This window comes from Pectinophora gossypiella, chromosome 24 (assembly GCF_024362695.1).
Source record: "Pectinophora gossypiella chromosome 24, ilPecGoss1.1, whole genome shotgun sequence".
NCBI classification, from domain to species: Eukaryota; Metazoa; Arthropoda; class Insecta; order Lepidoptera; family Gelechiidae; genus Pectinophora; species Pectinophora gossypiella.
The window spans coordinates 3580242-3593295 of NC_065427.1; the positions used below are offsets into that span (position 1 = coordinate 3580242).

General features: G+C 37.7%; 1 protein-coding gene across 1 annotated transcript in view; it reads right to left on the bottom strand.

Annotated features, from left to right (window-relative positions):
- Window positions 1-13054, bottom strand: part of LOC126377954 (uncharacterized) — a 144136-nt gene that overhangs the window by 20561 nt on the left and 110521 nt on the right. Inside the window, exon 2 of the mRNA XM_050025989.1 lies at window positions 7574-7639. Within this exon, the coding sequence (XP_049881946.1) occupies window positions 7574-7639 (66 nt within the window). The remainder of the gene's footprint in view (window positions 1-7573; window positions 7640-13054) is intronic.

Sequence of the window (13054 nt, forward strand, 5' to 3'; positions counted from 1 at the left end):
CTATTATTTAACTTACTATGATACAAAGTAAATAAATAACTAAACCATTACTTTATACACCTAACCTTTTGTTCGGGTTTCACGAGACGTCGTCGACAGAACTTTGTATATCTCTAATGGCAGATGGGCTCGCTAACTTCAGGACATATGTCGGTGATGCGTCGTACCTTATATGTTTACTTACCTCGCCTACAATACTTTCAAGACTTTGTGTTTCTACTTGGTTTTCCGAGTCGTCTAAATACCTATCAATGTTGGGAGCTCCAATGTTATCAGCGTTATCGTTCTGTGAACCAATAAGTATATCAACTGATGGTAAAACTGATGGTTGTATTTTAACATCCTCATAATAAATAGCTTCACGCTTTCTTACAGTTTGTGTGTCATCAGTAACTACGGTTGAGAGTACGGTGCTGAATTCACCTGGATGCCGCCCAGATACATATAGTGTAACTACGCTAGTCATTTTAGGTGGTGCGGGTTTCGGAGGCCTAGATTTGTTTCTTTGACGTTTAGGAGGCGGCGGTGGTGGGACATCTTCTTTGTCATCAGTAACGTCTTCACCAAAGTCCTCATTACTGGTTAAATCCGATAGAATATTAGGTTTAGGACTGTTACTGTAAATGTCATTAGGCAAATTGTTGTTTTGTAGCAAAGTTAAGTCGGGGGCTCCTAAACCAAGTAAAGGATTAGCTGTTTGTAAGGAAAGTGCCTGTTGCTGCTGTTGTTGCTGTTGAAGGAGCAAAGGAAGGAGTAGGGAGTTGAATTGAGGAGGTTGACCAACCAAAGCCGTAGGTGTACTTACTACTGTTTCAGTTATATATTCCGTAGCGGTGATGACATTCGTTGTAGGATCAGCAATAGTAGTTTCAATTGGAGTGGCTCTGAATGTAATTGTTAGAACGGTCTCTCTTGCGTCAACGACTGTGGTAACATAAGTAGTAGTCCTAGTTTTATACTCAGTAACGGGTGTTTGTACGACTGGTTGTTGCGGTAATAATCCCTGACCTTGCAAAGCGAGGAGAGGGTTGATTTGGGGCTGTTGATTACCAAGAAGAAGTTGAGAAAGCAGCAAATTAGCTAATGGGACATTAGCATTGATTTCTGGGGTGACAGTTTGAGTTACAGGTTCGACATTATAGACGGTACTAGGTAGGATGTGAGAGTAAGATGTCTTACGTCCTCTAATAGTCGTGGGAGTGAAAATTACAGTAGTAGTGGGGGTTTCGTGCAAAATAAACTTGATTAATTTAGTAGCTCCGTTTTCACCAAGCTCAGTAGCTTCAGAAACTAAAACCAACTGAGGATTGCCTAAAGCACCTATAGAAGTTGAAATTTGATTCGGCAGCAAAGTCTCTAATCTAGGAGTGGCTGATAAAACGCTTTTGTACTCAGTAATCTTTCCATTTACAACAGGGATTGTGACTTCGGTAGGTACTTGATGAGTAACTGTAAACTTTCCGTCGTTGACAATGTTATTGTAATTGTTGAATCTCTCTCCGCTCAAATTTTCAAACGAATTTCTCTGTCTGCTTGACGCTCTACTTGTCGTAGTTCTAGTACGTGATCGGCCTGATGAACGAGATGTGCTTGTTGTTCTAGACCTATCAGACTGTAGCCGCGGTGCTTTAGGTCTAGAAGATAAAGTGGTTGTTCTAGATGAAGGTCTAGCTTTTCCGCTGCGTCTATAAGCAGGTGCAGAAGTAGTGGTCGATCTGCTTTCGCCTCTAATAATAAAAGGTTGCCTTGCTGATGATCTAGGCGAAGCTGCTGTTGTGGTTCTAGTGTTGCTAGATAGTCTTGAGCTATACCTATTGCCAATTCTTTGCTTAGGTGGCGCATGCGTTGGAGCTTCAGTTTCAGGTTCTGGGTCAGGTTGACGTGTAGTCGCTCTCACTCCAGGTCTTCTGAAGTTTGCAAATTTCCTGTTTCCGTAATCAACTTGTCGTTTCGTACGTCGTCTAAAAGCGAAAGGTCTGATCTGAACTGCGTTGGCCTTCTTTGGCGCCTGCGTTGCAGGAGTAGAGACTTGTTGTTCTTTTCTGTCCGATGACTCGTAGTCATTGTCCTCTTCAAACTCTTCTTCTTCTAGTATCTCTTCGTTGTCTTCATCTTTTTGCTCGTTTTCTTTAATTTCCTCCTCTGGTTCAGGATCAGGTTGCCTGAATAGATTTCGTTTTGGGAATAGAGAATTTGGTCTCTGTCTTCTTAATGATAGAAGAGGATTAGTTGTCGTACGAGTAGTGCTTCGTCTAGTAGTCGTGGTAATACGTCCGCGAGTTGCCGGAGTTCTTCTTGGATTTGGTGTAGTTGATCGTGGTGTTATAGCAGTACCTGGTTGCCTGGCAACAGGCGGCCTTCTGAATCTCAACAGAGGATTGTTCGTAGTTTTAATAGGTGCTTCAGTTACATCGTCTAAAGGCTCAGTAGGGTTCTCATCCTGTTGAGTCACGGATGTCTCAGACTCATTTTGGTCTTGTGGTGCTAATGATACGGAAGCTGACTGCCTTCCTCCTCTAAGTCTAGATGTAACTGTTGGACGTATTCTAGGCACTGCTGACCTACTAGCGAAATCTAAACTATTGCTTCTTATAGAGCTGGATCGGAAACCTGTCCTTCTAGACGTAGGCTGGATTGAACCTCTGTTAAAACCACCCGCTCTTGAAGCTGACGGTACATTTCCAGATACACTTGCAGTATTTCGTCCAGAGAACCTTCTTCCAGGAGCAGACGAGCCTGGAAAAACTGATTGTTTTCTATTTCCACCAAAACCTGAAGGCCTAACAGACTTCAAAGTTGGCGTAGCTGTTATAGTGGGAGTGAAATCTTGGCGAGTAATTGTGGTTGCACTGCTTAGTAGTGGTACTCGTTTTGGACTAAATGTAGGCCTGTTTCGTGAGGCAAAAGGTATAATAACAGGCGTGAATGATGGTTTCTTTGTTGTGTACGTTAACCGACTCTTTTTCCTAGTGTTTCCATCATCTTCATCTTCTTCTTCCTGTTTAGTTTCAGTTGTACTTTCGGGTTCACCTACCGAACTTTCAATAACTTCTGGTGTTGGGCTAATCAGAGAATTTTCAGAAGTTGTAGAGGAAGAAGAAGTGGTTGTTTCAGAGTCCAATGTCTTATTATCACTTGTAACCACAGTCGAATCCCCAGAAATTATTGCTACTTGAGAGAACAGAATCTTTTTGTCTCCATCTGGCACTGGAGTCGTAGACCCATCACCAGATTTTACCTCAGCAAACAGATTGTCAATATAAGTGCCAACAAGAACAGTGGGAGATGCAGAAGCTTCTGGTAGTTTGGTTGGCTTAATTTCTTCCTTTACGACTGTTGGAGTTATGGCTGGTTTCTCACCGTTATCTTGAATAAGATTTTTGTCAGCTGCACCAGTAGGTACTTTACGACCAAGTTGATTATCTTCGACAGCCTTGGTATTATCAACTATGTTTGTAACTGTCTCCAAGCTACTTCTAACTTGAGACGTGTTTCCTGCGTAATAAGTTGTAAAATAAGTGTAAGTTGTATAGAATGTTGCCTTGCCGTCATCATGTTCTAGACTGTCATCGACTATTGAAGGTTTCAATTCAACTTCTAAATCCTTTGGTGGTAATACGCTGTCAATATCAATAGGTGTCGTGTCAATAGGACTGGCTGTTGGCACAGCTTGAACTGAAGGTGTAACCACATTGGAGACAATTTCTTCGCGACTGGTGATAGTTGTAGATTTGTCTTTGTACAGAGTAGTCCAGTACGTGAACGTTGTATAATAAGTAATAGGCAAGGTACTTTCTTCTTCAAGTTCTTTCTTAGGCATAATAGTTTCTGTAACTACATTGGTTATTGTCTCAAGACGACTCTTAACTTTACTAGCGTCCTTGCCAATATACATTGTAGTGAAGTAAGTGAATGTGGTGTAACTTGTCTGCAAAAGAAGTGTAGGAGATGGCATGATTTCATCGATGTTACTTTCCGAACTAATTTGATCATCAAGCACATTGTTATTGTCTAAGTACTTTCTTTCGCCTTTAGAAGATGAAGATTTTACGTCAGTGACGTATGAGTTTTCAGACTCTACAGGGTTAGATTCCACGCTGAATAACATATCAACTTCAAGAGGACCAGACGGTGTTGGACTCACTTCTTTTTTAATATCTTCAGGCTCTTTCTGTTCCATGCTTACACTGGTTTCAACTGACGAGTTCTCTTCGGGGTTTGCGGGTGGTTCTCTTTTCACTTGTTTGCAGTTCCTAAAGTCAAATTGAGCTCGAGTACTCTCAGCAGCCAAAGGATTAGTCTTAGTAGGTATCAGCTCATCTGGACCTACATAATTGGTATACACCTCACTTCGGCTACACACATTAGCATCTGATCCAACGTAAATTGTAGTAAAGAAGGTGTAAGTTGTGAAGTACGTTTTAACAGCATCAGGTTTAATACTAGCAATAACATCATCTCCTAAAGAAGGTGTGGGAGTTTGGGAACTGTAAGTCGCATCACTTTCAACTGATTCAATTACGTCTTTATTCTTAACCAGGTCAATGATACTGTTGATTGCGAATGTTTCCGTGGGACGACCGATGCCAACGCTCGTAGGCGCAATTTCATCGTCATCAAACGCTCCAAGCAATGAAGGGTCTAATTTAGAAAGATCAATTGTAGATGTTATTATGTTGGTTACGACAGATTTATGACTAGCTACACTAGAAGTTTGGTCACCAAAGAACGTTGTGAAGTATGTGTAGGTAGTGTATAGTGTCTTGTATATTAAGTCAATTTCGTTTTCTTCGCTTGAAACTTCTTCGTCCTGTGGTGTAGTTTTCTCAACAGGCGTTGTAGATTTTTCTGTGCTAACAGATATTTCAATACGTTCGGTTGTAGTTGTAGAAGTAGTAGTTGTTGTGGGTTCTTTTTCTTCGACAATTTCTTTGGAATCTTCAACACTAGTTTCATCTTCACTAGACGTACGCTTCTCTTCAGTTGTCGTAGTAGGTTCTTGTTGTGGCGTTGTCTTTGGTGGACTTTCAGTAGAAATTTCAGCAGGTGGAGGCTTAATTACCGACTCTTCAGAGGAAATCTCAGGTTGCTCTAAACTGCTATGAACAGATGATTTCACGTCTACAGATATTACAGCTGTAGGCTCAATCTCGAAATCAGTTCTGCATGCAAGATTGGTCAGGTATCCAACATTACTTTCTACAACAACATTAGACTTAACAGACGTAGTTGTTTCAGTCTTTTCTAATGGAATGAAATAGGTTGTCAAGTAAGTCAAAGTCTTGTATTCGGTAGTCATTGTTGACAGAGCTATAACACCATCTGTACATGAGATTTCTTCGGGAACATCGTGTTTAGATTCAGTGGTAACTTCAATGTCTTCAAATGATTCCTCACTGTGACCACTTTCCGTTGTAGAAATTACTTCAGGTGCCATTTCAGTTGTCGTTTCTTCATCTTCTTCTTCGTCTTTATCAGTTACCTCAGCGGCAGTGTTTTCAGTCTCTTCTTCAGAATTGGTAAATATATCAGCCATATCACCGCTTTCTGTTACTACAGATTCCGTAAATTCCTCAATAATGGTCGCCGAAGGTCGTAAAGTATTCAGTGGTTCGGTAGCTTGTGAATTATCGTCTTTGATTGGTATGACTTCTAAATTATCAGTAAAACGCGTACTTTCTGTAGTAACTGCAGCAGGTTCGGATGGTTGAATTACGTCTAAGTTAAAATCAAATCCGTTATTGTATTGGACGCTAATAGAATCAGGCATTTTATCAACTTCATAAAGGACTTTTTTAAGGCTTTCCTCGTCATTGTAAAGAGCTTTTTGGGACCTATTTTCATCACTACTGGGGGTTGTCAGTTTAGTAGATTGCGTATCTTCGTGAGCTTTATAAGTGGCAGTTGCAACGGGAATATCAGCAGCAAGGAACGTTATTTTGGAATTCATTTTATCTGCAGGTCTAGCTGAAGGGAATACGTTAACTTCATCAGGGCTTTGAGGACGACTGGTTTCAGTATTGGGTGTGAAAATGATAACAGTATCCCCGACAACAGTCGTGAAGTCAGCGAAGCCCGCGTAAGTAAAGGTTTTCTTTGGTCTGGGTTCGCTCTTTTGCCCAAACAACTTTTTCGGTAGTTTCGTTTGTTGGCCCGCTTGTAGCTGAGCGCTACGCGTTTCAACATTGTCAATATAATAAAATATTGGCGAGAATTCGTTCTTAATTGTGAACGTCGGTAAATCTAGATTGGGTTTTACTTTAACAACATTAGATTCTTTCAATGTATCATCACTTACATGAGAATCTTTTTGTTCAGTTACCGGTTCGAACGCTTTACTTTGTCTGTGCAAGGTGTTAACATTTTCTAAAATGGTAGGCTTAACAACTAGTTCTAGTTTCTTTTCATTTTCAATGGGTCCGTCGAGGAAGTTCAGGGCTTCATTGTGTTGGTATCTAGGAATCTCATTGTACTGTTGCACTCTACGACCAGTAGGTTCTTCAATGATTTGATTGTCCTGATTATCAGGTGAAGTAGGAGGACTCCAGTACTTAACATTGTCTTGTACAGGCTTGCTAGCGTATACAATTTCCATTTTGCTGGGAGCTAGATAATCTGTGTTCTTAAGCACGAATTTCTCAGGGTCAATGAAGCCTAGATCTTGCTTGACGTTCCATTCTCCATCGAAATTGGAATGTATGCGAGTGGGTTTGACTACTACAGGATCGTCTAGATTCGAAGGCTTATTGTAGAGTACGAGGGAAGATTTGGTGAGGAGTTGTGCGTATATGCGTCCGTTGTCAAGAGTGGTGCCAAGGATTTGCGTGGCAAACTCCGTGGTGACGCCATCTTGGATGAACGTCCGCGCTGTTGACGTCAGCAGTCCTATGAGCGGTTTGACGCTATGGTATCTTCCAATCTTCGTATTGTAGTCGTTTCGCTTGTCGTTTACTAGGAGTACTGTCAAGTCTGTCGTTTGCAAGTCGGGTCGAGTCGTGGATAGGATTTCGTCGGAGGTGCGTTATTTTACAAAGTCCATTGACGGCCACGACCGGATTAGATTTGAAAGAGAAAGAAAAAAACATACAATTAATAATGCAATAATAGAATACGAATAAGATGCTAATAGATAGAATTTTGTTAGCACTAACTGTACAGCTGTTTCGAATTTAGAGGTCGTGACATTTAGTTGAAATGTTGCGAAAAACTTACGTGTAATTTTTGACCCTATGTGCTCAAAGTAAAGGTCAATGACCCTTTTAGCCTTAGGAAATACATTTTGATTTTCTAATTCTACGTACTCACATACTTAGACATATGTAAGACTGTATAATTTTCAACTAAATGGCATCACTCCAGGCAATTTAATTCGTAATGTACATTCGCTAATAGATTTTGAAAAAGATAGTTAAAAAGAGATATTAGCATTGCATAAAGAATATTTTTGTATGTTTAAAGATTATTACGAACAATATAATAGTCTCAATAAAGGTAAAGATTTCATTCAAGCAAGGCAGTAGACATTTTTACAGAAGATTCAGAAAAAAAAGTTAATTAAATAATGGTTGCTCACCCCTGTTTTCCGGGACATTTTCTCTTTTTATTCTTGATACTTCTATTGTTTCATCATTATTTATATCTGAAACAAAAATAATAAACACGATTTTAATAAAAACTATCTTTTTGAATAATTTAAGACCAAATTGTGTTCGAAAAATAAAAACCAAAACCAAATGTAGTGTCTGTCTATTAAAACAAATGAAAAAGTTACATAAGTAAGTTTGTACAGAAAAAACAAACAAAATCGTCATAAAATCACAACTTCACGATATAATTTCAAATCGATTAATCGAAACGTTATCGATACAAAGGCCGACCTAGAAAGCCTGAAAAAATGCACCGACTCGGAGGTCCAGACCAAATCGATTTCGTAACTCGAATCGTTACGTTAACCCAGATGTGTAGAAAGTTAAACTTGTACAAGGTCGCATGAGCTGATATTTCCCTTTCACACTAAATGACATAAGACCATAAATAAATAGATGAATTTCTAAAGATGTTCACTTGACTCTTTCTCCACTCGACTCGGCCTCAGCTGAGCTTTATGGTATTTTAAGTTGACATTTATGCCCTCGACTTGAGGACTTTACTGACTGGAATCGAGCAACATAGTAATACGAAAATAATAACGTCATACCAAAGTAGAGTAAATTCGAGCTAAGGTTGAAGAATGGGACCCTTTTTTTTCGCATAATGTTGTTTGTCCTATTTTAATTAGGCATAACCTGTAAGGCATATTTTTTTAGTCATAATCGTCTTTTGGCATAATGGTCACTGGTCATACTGTTTTACTTAGCATAATGCTTGTTAAGCCTAATGATGTTTCCCTATTCTTGTAGGTTTATCACATTTAACTTGGATACCATAGTGTAATAGTAGGTTAGGGTGCGGCGGGATGACCCTTGGACCTCAGCATAATGCCATGACACGTGGTTAGCACGGGCCGCGGGGCGAGGGGTGCGGGATATCACCGATTAGTGTTTGAAAATCTTTTTTATTAAGTACTTTTTCTCTCTCAGTAAATTCTAGCAAAGTACAGCCATACTCGTTACCTAACGACCTAAAGCCACTCTATAATACTGAATCTTATAATTGTGAGAAAAAACCAAGTCATAAGGCGATTGTAAACTACCCACAATTGTTCGGCGTTGCAATATATTCCCATAGGCATTGGTCCACTTTTAATCTACTTACATCACTTTCGTAAGTGAAAATGATGTTACTTTTATCAACGAAGGACTTTCCAGGCTACGTTCCCAAAAAAAATAATAGATGGCGCTGTACAGTCACGAGTAGTAATATTACACTATCACGAGTAGTAATAGTACACTTTGAAACCATGTCACATTAACTTTTTTGACAAGTTCAACCGTAAGTCTCATTAAATGTCAAATGTGATAGTGCGACAGGGTTCTAAAGTGGGTACATGATATTGCTCATGACTGTACTATGTTGCTTTCGTTTAGCCTTCTAATTTCATGGATAACAGACTTCTTCTCCTCTTCAGATCTTGTATCTTTATTCTTGGGTATAAATGATGACCCTTGTTATCACACCCACGCACAACACATCTACCAACCATTATTATTCTGCTTAAAATAAAGAGAATCAATATAGAGGTAGGTAGCAACATAATTCTCGAAATATATATGCCTATTGCCTATGTCTAATGACAGAGTATAATACTATATTATATTAGTAATAGCAATATATTGTATTAGTAAAACTAATGTAATGTACCTATTTAAATTTTGGTTATATTGACTATTATTTTGCGTTAGCTTGGTATATAATTTTTGTATGCCAAATTGCGGCAAAACATGAGATTCTCACATTTATTGTAAAACCTTTGTTGTACCATGTTTTATGAGCAAATAAAAAAAATTGATTTTTTTATTTATTAGTATATTATATAGTACTTTATAGTTTTGGATACTTATGTACCCGAGCAATGAGAAAATAGGTAATTATCACGTTAAACATATACAGAGCTATCTATATATTTTTGGGAGACATGGCCTGCAAAGTCTCTCATTGTATAATAATCATATTGTACTCACTGTATAATAAATAAATGGTCTTAAATTGTTAGAAAAACAATTTCACGCCAGTCTGCTTTGAAAAGTTTAATAGAAAATTGTTTCCGCTGCGCAAGTCACTTTTTACTTACTATTATTGTAAATTATGAGTTTTTATTCTATTATTACGGAGATAATTTACAGTCTACGTGGTTCAGCGGTTGAGCGTGGGGTCATATCACGAAAATAACTTTGTGATCCCTAGTTTAGTTAGGAAATTGCTGGCTGATCACCCGATTGTCCGAAAGTAAGATAATCCATTCGCAAGACGCACTAAGCCGTCGGTATCGGCTACTATTTACCTATAGAAATATGTAGACTATTTATACTAAACTGCCTAACATATTAAAAGAAGAAAAAAGTGACAAAATCTGTATTAAAAAAATAAAAGAAATAAAATGTTACTACTAGTACTAGTGAATACCTTAATGATATTGATGTTACTATTTGAAAAGCTTCCTTCTCTTTTTAAACTTCTATTTTGTTGTGCCCGAAAGGGTCTATGATGTGAAACTCATGTAACTTACAAACTTGTACACCATCATAGTATGCAAATAAAGAATATTGAATATGTACAGCCAAGTCGGTCATTCATCTCATAATCCATACGATAAAATAAGATTACGAAGTCAAGCGGACTCTTAACATCACGCCTGCTAGCCCTATCGGGATGAACAAAATTCAAAATTCAAAATTCAAAAAATTCAAAAATATCTTTATTCAGTAGGTAACATAGTTACACTTTGAATCTTCAATTTTACATAACGAACGTCTTATCCGCCTAAAACTACTGCAGCTTCTCACAACCTGTATAGCCGGGGAAAAGAAGCTGCAAGAAAAACCTCGGCACAGGGCCCTAGACGTTCTTTAAAAAAATAAAAATAAACATAAAATATTGGTATACAATTGAGTAATTTAGCTGCCTAATATCAGTTCTCAGACAGTTAATCCCATGCATTCATATCTTCTAAATAATCACTAACTTTATAATAACCTTTTTTGTAAAGTTTTTGTTTAACTACTGTCTTAAAACAGTTGAAAGGCAAATTCTGAATGTCAATGGGAATCTTATTGTAAAAACGTATACATTGCCCCTTAAAAGATTTAGTAATCTTATGTAATCGACTGACTTGTAAAGCAAGTTTATTTTTATTCCTGGTATTAACAATGTGCCGATCGCTATTTTTTGCAAATAATCCTATATGTTTTTTTACATATATTAAGTTTTCAAAGATATATTGTGATGCCAAAGTTAAAATATTAATTTCTTTAAATTTATTTCTAAGTGACATCTTGGGTCCCAATTTGTAAATCGCCCGAATGGCTCGCTTTTGCAGAACAAAAATGCTGTTCATATCTGCAGCATGACCCCACAGCAAAATGCCGTACGACATTAGACTGTGGAAGTAGGCAAAATAAACTAATCGCGCGGTTTCTACATCGGTTATTAAACGAATTTTTTTGACCGCGAATGCTGCTGAGCTGAGCCTTTTGGACAACTTATCAATATGAGGACTCCATTGCAACTTAGCGTCCAAAGTAATTCCCAAAAATACAGCAGTATCCGTGAGGTCCAATTCCTTATTTTTTACAATAATAGAATCGAGCGGCCTACTAACATTCGATAACGTAAAATAAACATATTTTGTTTTATTTTCATTAAGTAGCAGGTTGTTTACAGTAAACCAATCCACTACCTCTGAAATGGCGTTGTTTACATCGTCAAAGGAATCTTGTCGTCTCTTTACTTTAAAAAGTAAGGAGGTATCATCTGCAAACAGCACCACCTCATGTTTTACAAGACTAGGTAAGTCGTTTATGTAAACTAGGAATAGAAATGGACCTAGAATTGAGCCCTGCGGGATGTCTATAGTGACGTTAGATCCACACGATCTGGAGCCATGCACATCAACCCTCTGAACGCGGCCACTAAGGTACGACTCCAAAAGAGCGATGGCATTATCAGTTATTCCATAGTGACGAAGTTTCGCGATCAAAATATCATGACAAACGCAATCGAAGGCTTTGGAAAGGTCGCAAAAGACACCAATAGCATCTTTGGACTCCTCCCAAGCCTGAAAAACATGATTTATTAACTCAACACCAGCATCGGTTGTTGAGCGACCCTTTGTGAAACCAAATTGTTTATTAGACATTAAATTGTTTAAATTGAAATGTTGAAGTAATTGCAGTAATAAAATTTTTTCAAATATTTTACTAAGCGTGGGTAGTATAGATATTGGTCTAAAATTAGTAGGGTCAGAAGTACTACCAGCTTTAAACAATGGAATGACTTTACTGTGCTTCATTAAATCTGGAAACACACCATTGTCTACACATTTATTAAATATACATGATAGATAGGGAGCTATGCAATCAATCACGGAGTTAATGACTTTAACAGAGAGACCATGAAGATCTGCAGTCTTTTTGATTTCTAAAGATTTAAAAGCTCTTAAGACGTCCCTAGGACTCACGTGTGTAAATGTTAGTTTATCTACTTTGGACGTATCTATGTGCTCCCTTACAAGTGAATGAGCGAGTGCAGGAGATGACTTCAAGTCCTTGGTAGTCGAAAATGGAATGTCAGTAAAGAATTTTTCAAAAGCTTCAGCAACTTGCTTATCATTTGTGAGTAGTTTACCGTCAATTTGTAATTGATACTCGAGATCGCGTGCTTTGACTTTCCCAGTTTCGCTATTAATAACTTTCCAAGTCATTTTAATAATATCTGAGCTACCTTTAATTTTACTACTAACAAACATTGCCTTCGCGGTAACGCAAACACGTTTGAAAACTTTTGAATACTGTTTTACATAGTCGTGAAAAGCTACGCTATGATTGTATGTTCTTTCTTCGTAAAGTTCATACAACCTGTTTCTACTCTTATAAATTCCTACCGTCGCCCAGTCACTAAAAATTGGTGTGTCTGCTTTCTTAATTGTTTTTGCCTTAAATACTTTATTAAATTCCGATTTTGTTAGATTAAATAGGGAGTTATATAACAAATTTGGGTCATCACAGTAAGGAAGTTCTGGTAATTTGTTTGACATATTATCTTTGAATTGTTCTAAACGACTACTTGATATGGGATTGCATGTAACATCCTTTTTCAGTGAGCGGTCAACAAATAAGTTGAAAGATATTTGTTGACCACAGTGATCTGACTTTAATTTATTAATTATTAATTTATCACAAGGTTCTAAGTTACTAAAAATATTATCGATACATTTCGCGGACTGTGACGTGATTCGGGTTGGTTCTGAAAAAAGATTTACAAGATTATAACACAGAAATAAAGATTTGAATGTAGTACTTAATGAGCAATTTTCCAGAATATCAATATTAAAATCACCGCAGACGATAACATGTTTGCTTTTATTACATAATTTGCATAAAGCTTCATCAATAACTTT